The sequence below is a fragment of the Pectinophora gossypiella genome, chromosome 3 (assembly GCF_024362695.1).
Source record: "Pectinophora gossypiella chromosome 3, ilPecGoss1.1, whole genome shotgun sequence".
Taxonomy (NCBI): domain Eukaryota; kingdom Metazoa; phylum Arthropoda; class Insecta; order Lepidoptera; family Gelechiidae; genus Pectinophora; species Pectinophora gossypiella.
The window spans coordinates 5,376,819-5,390,847 of NC_065406.1; the positions used below are offsets into that span (position 1 = coordinate 5,376,819).

The following is a 14,029-nucleotide window of genomic DNA, read 5'->3' on the forward strand; positions in this document are numbered from 1 at the left end:
CACACGCCACTAGTTTAAGTACGTCATAATTACGTCTAAAGTAAACTCTGCAACAATATAAGAGGCGTCGAGTAAAAATAGATGTGAAAGATTGACGTATAATGCGAAAAAGTGCGCGTTTACATTGTAATGTGCGCTTTGATAAGAAAATGAGTCACTCGTACGTCATGTCAGTGTTTCATGATCACTTTCACTGGCGCTGCACGAGAGCACGATGCCAACTGCGGAAATAATCTCGCCGTAACTTGTTTTGTGACGACACGGCTATTCATAACGCTATATGTAACGAGAAGTACGTGTTGTAGATAAAAAAGTATTACATGTTTACATCTGTTTGTTTCAGCATAGAACGTTTTGTTGTCATTTTACACATTGAAACCGTACGTACCAACTGTAGGATATAATGTTATATCATTGATAACAATTGAAGTAACTAATATCTAATAACAAATCATGTTATCTTCATAATTATTTTGTTATTATCGTGAACAATAATTTGCGTTGATTAATTGCATTATATGCAATAATTGGGTGCGCCAAGGCGGGTACAGAATTCATGACAGATCGCGTAAAAGATCTTCTTCTATCGTGTGGGTTGTGAGGTGAATTATCAACCTCATCAACCCTCGTGACAGGGTTATTATTGAGCCGCCAAAGGCCACTGACATGGCTTATGTAACGATTAGTACGTAGTAACTGGGACCACCGACTTAACGTGCCTTCCGAAGCGCGAAGCACGGAACATCTTACTTTCAGACAATCAGGTGATGAGCCTGTAATGTTCTAACCAAACTGGGGATCAGATAGATGATTTTTGTGATATGTCCCCGCCGGGATTCGAACCCGGGACCTCCGGATCGTGAGCTCAACGCTCAACCACTGGACCGCGTAAAAGATGATGTGACGACCTCAATGCTTATCGGAGGGATTGGTCAGAGATCGCGCAATGTCGAGAGAAGTGACTGTGGAAAAATCAAGGGGAGGTATTTTTGCACAGCAGTGGGATCGATTAGGCTAGAGAAGATAAGGTATGACGCAATACTTTGAGTTACCATGTGTAATTCATTATAAATAGATTCGCAATAAAAAACGGTATGAGTTCGCAGGACAATGACTCCCAAATTAAAGTGCAACGTTCTCGATACTATTTCGTCAACAAGCAAAGACAAATGAACTCTAGCTCTAAAATAAACTCGATTGAGTCAAAGACCTTGATAGTGGCGTAAATATAAAGGCTGTAAGAATTCGCGAGTGTTGGGACGTCTATAGTCTGTTTTTTTGGCACTGCGAGGTCGAACTTTAGTCTTCCGTGTGAAGAGAGGAAATGTGTCTAATTGGATAGTTCATATTGCTTGTTTCATTGTATTCATTACTGTAAGTAACTGTACTCACATGACTGCATGAGCAATATCATGTACCCACTTTAGAACCCTGTCGCACTATTTATATTTGACATTTAATGAGACTTACGGTTTAATTTGTCAAAAAAGTTAATGTGACATGGTTTCCAAGTGTATATCAGTACTCGTGACTGTACATAGAGTATACATTTTGCAAATGAAAATTCAGGTTTTTACCAGTACTAAGATAAATAAAAAAAATGTTTCTGAGGAAATTTTAAAGATATTTAGTAGACGATCAGAGTGGTGAAAGACGCTCCATACTCCCACCGGTTAATCAGGAAAAATCAGGGGGTTAAAATGGCCACATCGAAGTAATTCATCTAAGAAAGCAATATTGCTATTTGACATTTGTTTGCATTGCGCACTTAATTTTATATGCGCAAATGTCAAATTGCAATATTGATTTCTTAGATGAATTGCTTCGATATGGCCTTTTTAACCCCTCTGTTGTGCTCAGCATTACTGGAAACGTATATAGGGATGTTTAAGTACTTATCAAATCGTAAGGAAATGTGGGAATTTAAGCTACATATAGATGACCTGTTTTTTGTAAAACATTTATCGACTTGAACACGTGTAACAACGGGGTCAATGTTGGTTTTCGTACGTTTTATAAACATTCATTTTCACTGGAGGATCGAAGTATTTGGAAATATAACATTATTATGTTTTGTAACATCAACGGGTGTCTCACAAAACTGACGACGAACCCTCTGGTAAAAAGACTTATTAATTGCTACTCGAGTAAGCATTTAAAATTATCATCTTATACAGAGCGGAAAATACATTAAATTAAAACACCAGTTTCATTCTCAGAAACGATTTCATTCTCACTCTCGCTTTGTAGACTGATTAATAGCTTGTCCATTATCGTAAGTCTCTACGCTACAATGATAGATGATTCTCCGTACAAAGGAATCAAACCAGAGACCTCCGGCAGACGCGGAAGAAGCCGCGTCCTCGCTCAGGGCCGACTGTGACCACTTCGAATTTAAATTCGGCTTTGTTTAATTGCATATGATATATCAATACAGTGTTAGGGTCATGGTTCCAAGTCTTGTTTTGGTACTCGTACCTATATGTACTTACACAATATAAAGTAAGTGACTAAGTGCTTTTATGTATTAAAATTAGGCAGATCCTAGGTCAAAGATAAATTATGAAATTCTGATTACTTACTAAAGACAATATAAAAGTGATAAAAAAATATGTTTAACAATTAACTTATTTATGATTTTTAATAAGAAAAAGTAATAATAAGTGCATCATTTTCTTACGAATTTCTATGACGTCACGAACTTACAAATTCCATAATAATTTCGTCTTGAAGTTTATTAAAATGTGAGTGATTAGACTAGTTGGCCGTCTCGAAGCTGAGATTAGTTTATTAATACTAGTAAGATGAAATACAGAGACGAATGAAAGAGGAATACATGTACATGTGCCGACCTCACTGGCAAGAGGATGGTGAATAAATAAAGAAAAACTTAGAGTATTTCCGAAAGTAAAATGAGTCGAAACTTCAAAAGGTCACTTCTTGTCCAACAGAATTAAGTTATATTTTCAGTTAAGTAGCTGGTAAAATTAGATGCATAATAAAATTCAAGACGACAATAATGCGCAATCATAAATTTAATATAATATAACTCAGTGCGAATATATTTATTAAAAGTGCAGTCATTACACAAGTAGGAAGTTCATGCGACCTTCGCCGCGGTCGCCGCTTACATAAAAAACATTTATTATTTATTTTATTATCAAATGCATAGTTGAAGATATACATAATATTTCGGAACACTGAATTGACTGTCTGATCATGTTTATTTCAAAGAGTTAAGGTCAATAATACTTCGCTGGAATAACACCCACGTGTTGATCAAATTAAGTGTTCAATCGTCTCTCTCTCTCCCCTTGGCATTTATTATTTCCATCTGATGAAGTGTTCAATTTTTTTTTTTTTTTTTTTGACGTGACTTATTGTAGATTTGCCGCAGATGGCATTAACTACTTGGCCGGACAAATGGGGAGCGCTGAAGGCTCTCACCCGGTACAACATTTAAGACAACAGGCCTGAGGGTGCCCAGTTGGGCGCGAACCTCGGCTCAGGGCGTCGTCTGAGAGGAAAAATATTTGAAAGAATTAATCGACCCTAGTGGGTCGATAGCGATAAGCGCTGAATGAGGGAAATCGTCGACCACGCCGGCGGGGTCGGTATCGGGGTCCTGAAGTGTTTGGTGTCGCGAGCTGATTGGCTGCCTCTATGGCTAGGGTAATCGGGTCGTCGGGATCGTATATTACGTCCTTCGGACGCCGATACTTTTCAGTACCGTCCCTAAGCGGGATGTAATCGGAAGCCGCAACTACCAGGGGATTCGGGTGGTGCGGAGCAGAATCGAAAAAACGTTTGGAAGCTAATTTGAGCCATTGGGCAATGGTTGGCAGACCTAGGTCAATGTGCAGATTTTCATTGCGAAGGAACCACGGAGCTCCCGTGGCTTTCCGCATGAAACGATTTTGTATTACCTGTAGACGGTGGATTTGAGAGGGACTCGCGTGAGCGAAAACTACCCCTGCATAGGTCATGATCGGACGGATGCAAGTCGTGTAGATTTTCACCTTATTCCTAAGGGACAATTTACTTCGCTTGTTAAGGAGACAATGAAGACGGCCCATTACAAACGCGGCGCGATCGCGCACACGTTTGATATGGGCCTTGAAAGTAAGACGTCTATCTAAGACTACGCCGAGATATTTGACTTGCTCCTCCCAAGGGATCGGCTTGCCAAACATCGTGATGACTTTAAGTTGACGGCGTGACCGTGGCGTGTTATAATAGCCCTTTGAAAAGTACACCGCTGCACTTTTCTCCGGGTTTACCTCGATTCTCCATTTGCGAAACCACTTGCCCAAGGCATTGGCCGCGCGTTGGAGGATTCCGGTCATCATAACTCGACCACGGCACGAAGAATAGATGGCTGTATCATCCGCAAATAAAGCTAATTCGGTATTAGGGGATTTGGGAATGTCACTAGTATACAATGAAAATAGTAAAGGGGAGAGAACGGAGCCTTGTGGGACTCCGGCATTTATAGGGTGCGGTGACGAGAGCGTCCCTTCCACGCGGTAGCGAAAGGTTCGATTTGAGAGGAAGTCTCGTATGATGTGCACGAGACGGTCTGGCACTCCCAGTGAATAAAGCTTGTAGATCAAGCCGTTGTGCCAGACTTTGTCGAACGCTTTCGCCACATCGAAGAAGAGCGCTCCCGTAGCGACAGGTTTTTTTTTTAAGTTTAATCTACTAGAGATATGTTCAACAATACGGTGCACTTGTTGAACGCAGGAGTGTTTGGTTCTAAAACCAAACTGCTCTGGTGGAATAAGACTATTGGATTCGGCGTAGTCCCGTAATCTAGCAAATATGAGCCGCTCATAAACCTTCCCCATGGAATTGAGGAGACTTATGGGGCGGTAACTCGAAGGTTCGTTTTTAGGTTTCCCAGGCTTTGGTATACCAATTACAATTGCTTCTTTCCACTGCTGTGGAAAGACGCAGTTGCTCAAGGCGACGTTGAATATTGCCGTTAGTAAGCAGATGAGGGGAGCACCGAAGTTTTTAAGGACACGATTCGTGATACCGTCTGAGCCAGGGGCTTTTCGGGTATGAAATCTTTTGATAATACCTAGGACCTCTTCCTCAGTTACCTGTGGAAGAGGAGGATCGGTGGGAGGTACAGAAGCCCTACGCTGAACTTCAGAGTTCACCGTCGAGAGGTGCCTACGATCGATAGGGAGAGTGCTGGGCGAGCATTGGGCTTCGAGACTGTCGGCAAGGCATTCGGCTTTTTCGTCATCGTCGAAAGCGGGGGGTTGGTTAGGCCTATTGAGAGGGGGAGTAGGAACAACCGTATCCTTTTGAAGAGACCTAGACAGCTGCCAGATGGCCTGGTGGTGGGGCTCAATGCCGCTCAAAAGATTATCCCACCGATTCTGTCGCATGTCATTAATACGTTTTCTTACAGTATGCTGCAAGAGACGCAAATGACGGCGACATTCCTCGGTGCGATTGGAATCATATGCGCGGGTTGAAGTGTTCAATCGTCTAATATTTTTTTATTAAATAATCTTAATAAAAAAAAATGTCTAAAGGTAAAAAGGCCTGTCACGTGACTTGTAAGAATAGTAGTAGCAGTGGTGTTACTTGTAGTTCTTGGCGATTAGTACGTCGTAAAGAGGGGAAAAGTTAGTGTGGGCATCTAGGTGTTGGCGATAGTTCTCACGTTGGTAAAGAATAATTCAGCTGGACTGTGTTGTTGACGGCACTTTTATTATATTAATTATATAATTTCAATACACGATACACGTTATTCAGATTAGTATTGCTGGAGAAGAAAGGAGAGTATTGCCATACTTAAAATATAAAATATTATGTTGGGGATACCGACAGTTAGCGACTAATTATCATACCTAATTTTAGTTGTTGAATAATCTAGAATATTATTTGTTCATTTCTAGAAAATTTTAAACAGTTATAAAGACTAGTTATGAACGGAAGTACTTACGTATAAAAATATTATATACAAAATGTTGTTATGTTTTGTAGAACAACCTGTTTCACATAGAGTCATCGACCGAAACTTTATTAATACGAGATGGTAGTAGGCGATATTTTTGGTAATGTTAATGTGATTCACGTTGTTAAAGGTTACAATAATATGGTGACGTCAGCGGGCTAAAATAAGGTATGGATTGTAACATTCATTTCTATGTGTACAGACTATACAATTATAAACTCACGCCTATATTTTTCGTAGAAGTCTTCAGACAACTTGCACCCACACTGATATTGGAGTAGCATATTACCAGCAAACTTGCTGCAACTATCACGCTAGACGGGTCAAGCCATAATTCTTAGTCACCTTCTACAAGATGCCGGACGTTTTATAAAATAAGTACCTAATATTCTAGTGTAGTAACTAGGGAATGCAATCTTTGCGAAATTTCGGCTAAGCCCTAATCTCGCGAGTTTATGAATAACAAACAATACCGTGATATTTCGGCAATTTCGAGATTTCGCGAGATTGGTAGTTATATGTGTTTATTCTTAGAAATAGTCTCAATATCTGAATAAACTAGTATTCTATAAATTTGAATCTTACTAAAAATAATAACAATTATTGGTATTATGGTGTAAACTCAGTAATAATGTTCAATCGGGTACTTGACTGGGTCAAAGATAAATTAAAATATGGTAATCTAGAAATAGAAGCCCATCTAAGATGGTCGTACATCAATCTCATTTTCTTATTCGACTTATTTTCGAATTTTATTCATGAATTAAGTAACAATGAGTACGACGTGTGACCGCTTTTATTGATGACGTCACAGTACGGATTTCCATACAAACTCCAAAGAAAATTTCGTTTTGACATTTCCTAAATCTCATTTGACTAGGTTGTCAAGTAGCCAATCGGATAGTGAACCTAAGAGGTCAAATAAGTTCAACGAAATGTCAATCTGCGCTTAACACTTATTCGTTAATAACCAATACATTTTTAATTTTACTGAAGTACCTAATGTAATGATTACCGTTATGAGTAATTCTAATTGAAAATTACAAAATCCCAACAACGAAAACAGGAAGTTCTTTTGCCAGTTTGTGAAGGTGAACTTTTTGAGTAGTTTATAAATATCATCAACAGATATAAATGACAAAGTTGAGTGTCAATTCGCTGATTTTATGTGAAGGAATAACATAAATACCAATAACAATTGCAATATTTAAGGAAAATGTCGAATTGTTAAGAAGATCATATCATTCACAATAATTGTAAGAACAATAAGATATATCGATAATAAGGAAATAAAGAAGCTGATCGGGGTTGTGCCTGGGTTGTTAATTAAGTATATTGTAAGATCAGACTACGAAGAGTCCTAAGGTTGCCTGGCAGAAATTGCTGTTTAGCAATAAGGCCGCCTATTGTGCTTATGTTTTATTCGTATGTTTATGTCCTTTGTATATAATGTCGTTGTGCAATAAAGTATTATTGATTGATTGATTGATTGAAGAGCTTTTATTTATTAAATAGGATAGAAAAGTAATATTTATTAATATTTTGGTAACTTGGCATATCTAAATAGACAAAAACCACAAAAATAAGATTTAAAAAAATACTAAGTAACTTTCTAATATTAGTTGGTTTGGCTATAAAGATATTTTTACTAACATTTTAAATAAAAAGAAGTACAAAAGAGATTCATTGTTTTTTATGAACGTCATAAAGACCTTAGTACAAAGCTTACGGAGCAGCTTTAGGTATATCAGCAACAAGGATTAAATAAACCAATCCAAATAAAGCCAATCTACGGCTCCATAGCGTATGCCCCCGATTTCGATGCGTAGGGTCTAAGCTAATTGTTCGCCGTATTAAGTGTATTCGCAAGCGATACTGTTTACAAAAAACGTAGTAAGTATATCCTGCGTAGATATGAACCGGTCAGCTTGAGGAAGTATGGCGGTTCCGGTGCAATGTCAGTGCGACCGGCGAGGCCGCCGAATATATCCCCACCTGTTGCCGCACGGAAACTCTTGATTCCTTCGTGTTATCTATAGATGTACATATGTAGATACACAAGTAATCGGAACGCAAAATGCTGCTAATTTATAATGTATCTAAAACAACATTAAATTACAACTTTATGTTAAAGAATAACTAAGGATTTATAAAAGTTTTTATTAAGAGGAAATTGTTAGGTTAGGTTAGCCTACCACTTACATACATCTTTGGAAAAAAATATTTTTCCGAATTTAATGTAAAATAGCATTGCAATAAGTAAAAAAAACCTATCTATAATTAGAAATCCGTATTGAACTACAAGTAATGTAATTAAAACACATAATAACGGGTTCTTACCGCGTTTAAATGGGGATATGAGACTCCCGATATTTCGACACTGTTGCAAGTGCCATGATCACGGGATGACAGAATTATGATAATAACCGCGTAAACTTAAAACAATCTACAAGTAATGTGACAAAACTCTTAAAAAAAAAAACAGTTTCTGACGTCTATTAAAAGCCTGCAGGATTATTTGTGACCAATGTCCATGTGTGTGTATACAAACATATAGGTATGTATATGGTAATAGTCAGGAAGTGGAAGTCGCCGGTCGCAATGTCATTGTCGCCACAAGGTCAATACATTCGGCTGACCAATGCATCGGGAAGTTTTTTTTTACCGTACCTAGGTACTTATACTTACAGGCAAATCTAGATTTGCCTTGGATGGCATTTAAGTTCATTGCAACAAAGACGATATGAACAGGCGTCATCACTAATTTAAGAGCCACGCTCTTGTCGGTGCATTCTAAATGCTACTTTTTTAGGAAAAAATAGGGCAGTGATTTCCCTCTTGCCTTCCGCCCCGCAGTACTCTGTCTGACGCGAGTTGGATAGCACCCAGAGTAACAAATGAACAATAAATAATTTAAGTATGGAGATCGAAGTGAGATTGATTTACCCCCTCCCCCCCTTTTTAAGGGTCACTAGCTGAAGAATTTTTGTACGGAGTGTCCGCACTGTAGCAGGAGAAAATCGAACAGTACAAAAATATCCTGGAGGTATTAAAGGTCTTCGCCTGATATAACTAATAATATTATGTTTAAGACTTTATTTCGAGACGTTTTCTATAGTATTTGGTATTCATTGTGTTTCTAAAACTAGCTAGTTCATTCACCTTCTTACTTCATGAAATGTTAATAATACTGACAATTGGTTTATTAAAGAACTTACATTTTCTAGTGCTTCGAAATTTTCTGTAAACTTGGTGGAAGCCGTATAAAGTTGGTACACCTTTACGAACTTTATTTTTCAGTTTTTATAAAATGTTGAAATATACGTACTTATTAAGAAAGTAGCCTCACGTTTTTATATTGTGTAAACTTATTAACTATAAACTAAAGAGCCCACTCGTGCTGCGTAGTTAGTGCGTTGAACCCTACAAAACAAAGGTTTGTTTCTGATGAATTTATGACTTTTTATTTCCACATAAGTTGTAGGAAAGTAAATTTGTTTAAAAAGAATACAAAAATTGCGAGACGTGTGCCCTGCACGTCGTACGCTTTAGCACATAATATAACATAAATAGCCTATACCTATACGCCCCACTGCTAGGCACAGGTCTTCTTTTAATCAACCGGACGGGGTATGGAGCATCCATCACACTGCTCCAGTGCGGGTAGGTGCACAAATATGAAGGTACCTTTTGCTAGGCGTGCAGCGCATATGTGCGGGGTACATGCATCGCAATATTTGTATTCGCCTTTATATGGTTGTAATGGAACTAACTACTGACGACTGGTAGCTTTACTTGCACTAAAAGGACATGAGCATGAGTAAGTATGTAACATATTAAAAGGACTAATATACTCGTAGTGTCAATAGTGGTGTGGCTGGTCCGGTAATTCCATAACGTCAATAGTAAACTTCCAAAGGTTGAATGGCGACCTTTTGTGAAAGATCGTAATGTTATAGAATAATGCCTTATTTATCATAATTGCATCTCTACTTTCTCATTTGTTTGCTTTGTGTTTTGCTGTAACTTTAAAAAGTACGAGGAAATAATTTATTATTTGTATCTGTGTTTTTGGTATTATTATGACCTATGTTTTTCGCGCGTAAAGACGCATATTTTCGTACGTTTATTTATTACGTTGAGTAGAAATGTGTTGAAAATGATTTTTTTCTCTTTCATTGGCTTTGTTTTTTACTATGTACAAAACCTACGGAATTCGAATATGTACCTATTCGATATAGCATATTGTTTGGTTTTTTTGTATTCTTTGCAAAGCGATATTACGATACAATTATATAAATATGCCAAAGACCTAAAGTGCCTTCAATGAACTATCAACATTGTAGTAGCCAGTGAGGCTTGAAACTTCGTTTTATGCCATTCGTTGTATAACTTGATACTTCTATCAATGAGGCACGCTTTTCCATTTTTTACACGTAAAAAGCGTTTATGTAAACTACAATGGATTAGGTAAACAAATCTTTGGTTTGTACGGAAGTTTTCGAACTGGTGTTTGTATTTATAATCTGGTAATTAAATTATTCATTGAATAGATTTGTTTCCAAATAAACTTCTTTATAAAAAGGCGTCTTCCAAAGTAATGTAAAACAGAAAATATACCTATGAGTTTTTTTGTTATGATCTATGACAATGTTTAGTATCAGTGAATTTTCCTTAATATAAAAGCTTGGTCACGATTGTTCGGATTTCGGTACCAGCCTGGAGGTCTCCGCGGCCTCCGCGTCTGCGCCTTGACATTCACGTTGCGCGTGCGCACGAAGCTTGAGCGTTCCATTTTTAAATCCAACCACTTCCGACCAGGCACTTCCTGCTTAATCAAATTATGGTTCGACGTGTTAGAATATTTTCCAACTGAATTAATTCGCGATTAAGATTTGAAATGGCTTGGAGATCATCTCGTAAACGTTTCCGCGTTCAGTCATGTCATGAAATCCGATACTGTATTTGAGTGCCGGACAGCAGTAGAGCGGAAGGCTTAGACGTTCAAAGGCCAAGCAAATAAGATAAGCTCTAAATATTGGCCAAATGGTATCTGATCTACTTATTGCAGCGCAGTGTCACGACAGACTCTAGTTATTCAAAATAGTAACAATGTATTTTCTAACGGACGGACCGGCACGCCTATTATTATTTAAACTCGATGCCGGCATCCTCCCACTACAATGCTTTGAAAGGAAGCAGTGACATTCGTACCTTTTCGCTTTCACCGTATTGGAAAGTAAGCGTAAAAAACGTATTTCGGCAACGCCAAAATGGCGAGAGTTCAGCGACCCCGACGACTCATAGACCATAGACAAAGAGCGGCCATATTGTAACGAAAGTAAAAGTTAGCTCGGTCATAGAGTAAACGGTTGTACGGTTATGCAGTCACGATTGTGATTCACGAGATGATTTGGGAATGTCACGGTTACCGCCGAACTGATCGGTTCTTGTTTTGCAACCATGTACAGATTTACTTTTAAACTGTTTAGAGTGTTTGCACAATAAGACATTGAGCTGAATTCGCGGTTGGGGTTATGTCAAAACAACACTGCCGGTTTAAAAGTCGTGATCGGCTGCACGTACATCCATCAGGTTGACGAGATACTTACAGTTTTGATTTGATTTTTGAGTTTGATTTATTGCTCTCATGACCTTTTGTATTTCTTTTTACTAATCTGCTTCTTATTAAAGGGAAAAAAGATACATTTCAAAACACTTGACACATGAAACAAGAAGTTTAGGTTACTGCTATAAAAACAACTAGAACCAAAATATCCCCGTAGCGACTTATTCATCCTGATGCTATTACTAAACCTAACCTCTATCAAAAGCACTAATATCTCAACCAATTGTTTGAAATGAGTGTTTTATAGAAGCCGTTGTATTAAAAACTCAGTGGATGACGTGTAGAGTGATGATCTGGAGGCAGGCTGGTTGTCCTCGCTCTTAATTTCGGCCGTTGCCCGCCCGGAGTGGGCCAGCCTCAGATATCTGGCCTGGTTTTAGTTGGACTTGTAACGCATTGTGACATTATTACAATATATTTTTATGTTGAGAGCAAAACCTTATAGACTTGAGTACTAGACCTTACGAACGAAGACTAAAGATATACTAGGTTTAAACTAATAAACCGCGCCACAAAATATGTCGACGGATTTTAATGGAACTAATTGACAAGTCTTTAAATTCTACGTAGAATCCACGGCAATAGCGCCACGGCCGCAGGACTCTTTTCATAATAAGAACTATATTTTCAACCTAGCTTATCTTTCAGTGTTTTTGTAGTAACACTGTATTTGTCATATTAAAATCGGTACGCAAACATGTGTCTGATTAGCAGACTAGAATAAACAAGAATCAGGATTACAATTAGATACTGTGCTAAGAAGCTTACTTTATATCAAATACGGGACGGTGTTAACCAGTCTCTGAGGAAATTAAATCAGTATGTACGAGATGGTATTACTAAAATCAACTTTGAACTTAGAAGCGATAGGTTGTTATATAAAATATAATATTTTTAAAACCTTATCACACATAATAATATGTATATGTATATAAATTTCAGATTCTCACTTCAACAAACTCGATGGTAAAAGATCGAAGATTCTAGACTTATTGAAATTCTGTAAAATGCAGTCAAGGTCCATAGATGGCGCTTATAATGTTTTGTTCCGTAAATATGCCACAGGTTCTACAACGGTTGTATTAGAAAATCTACAAAATATTACAATTATAAATTATTCATAAAGGTTCTCTATTCTGCAATTTTGTAATCTGCTGTCATAACCGTTTGGCTGCTCGTAATTCTTAAGGGCTTTCAAAATAATCTTAAAGTTACATAAACAGTGACCCAAAAGGTGAGTTATTGAAAATAAAATGATCATTTTTTGTAAAAAAAATTGAACACATGTATACTTCACATAACTAATACTTTTAACTATTATTTATATTTCCTAATTTGTCAGAAAGTAATACTTTAATGCATATATTTAGCACACGTAGCAGGAAACTATAATTAATAAATTATTAGCATGAAGTACCTATTATTTTATATCAGTAATAATACTGATAACACACAATAAAAACAAAGACTGCTTTTGTAGTCATAATATTATAGCCTAAGAGATGCTTTTAAAAGGTACTGAAACACGACCGTAGCACCTTGCGTAGCACTTGCTACGACGCTTAGGAGTACTGCACTACGTTTACTGTAAGTTCGTGGAAACTGCTTTCAAAGGTATTTATACCTCATATCGTGCGTGACTAACAATTTGTATTTGGAACGAATAGTCTCTTGATTATTATTATTATTAAAAACTATTTAGGACGAATATTAATTAATAATTTCAAAAATAATAAAAATGTGTAAGGGACAACAGATAAATAAGATTATTTTTTTCATAAGATGCTTTTTAATAATTGTTTAAGTCGATAAATGAAATTAATTAAAATCTGTTTTTAATAATATTCGCCGTTCGTTTTATTTGTCCTTTATTATTTAGGCATTCATTTATGAAACAAATGACATTGCTTTTTTGTGGAATTCTGTATAACGTTAATTGGAATTTTTTTATTATTTTTTTACAAAAATATATGAATATTTACCCATCGTGGAGGTCATGGTGTGCAGTTGCGTGGCGTGTGCGGAGGCGTCGAGCGCCCCGTCCGGCCCCAGCTTGTCGCTCTCCGACAGCTTGTCTACCACCAGCCCATGCACATCACTTCCAGTTCCACCGTCTTCAAGATCCACGGATCACCTTTTTAATTTACGTCTCCGAAAATTTTTCGAAACACCAACTCTCAGCATAGTTTTCCAGCACTGGTCACGGTCATGCGGAGTGCCGGCCGCTTCCTGCGGAACACGAACACGGGGGTAACTCGCTACTCGCAGTCACAACGCGGACGCGCCAGTGAACCCTCTAGATTCGGCAAAATCACGATAACGACTGCGCGCGAATGTCGTCATGTCGAAATTCGAAACACTTTCACCTAAATATTCCGCCTCCGTTTCGGCGGACGCGGGCGTCGCTCTCGGCGCGCACGCACACA

At 37.8% G+C, this 14,029-nt stretch overlaps 1 protein-coding gene across 1 annotated transcript in view; it reads right to left on the bottom strand.

Moving 5' to 3' along the window:
- The window catches only part of LOC126380148 (hormone receptor 4-like), a 44,608-nt gene extending 30,932 nt beyond the window's left edge, over positions 1–13,676 (bottom strand). Inside the window, exon 1 of the mRNA XM_050029418.1 lies at positions 13,586–13,676. Coding sequence (XP_049885375.1) covers positions 13,586–13,601 — 16 coding nt within the window. The 5' untranslated portion in view covers positions 13,602–13,676. The remainder of the gene's footprint in view (positions 1–13,585) is intronic.
- Between the last annotated feature and the right edge of the window lie 353 nt (positions 13,677–14,029).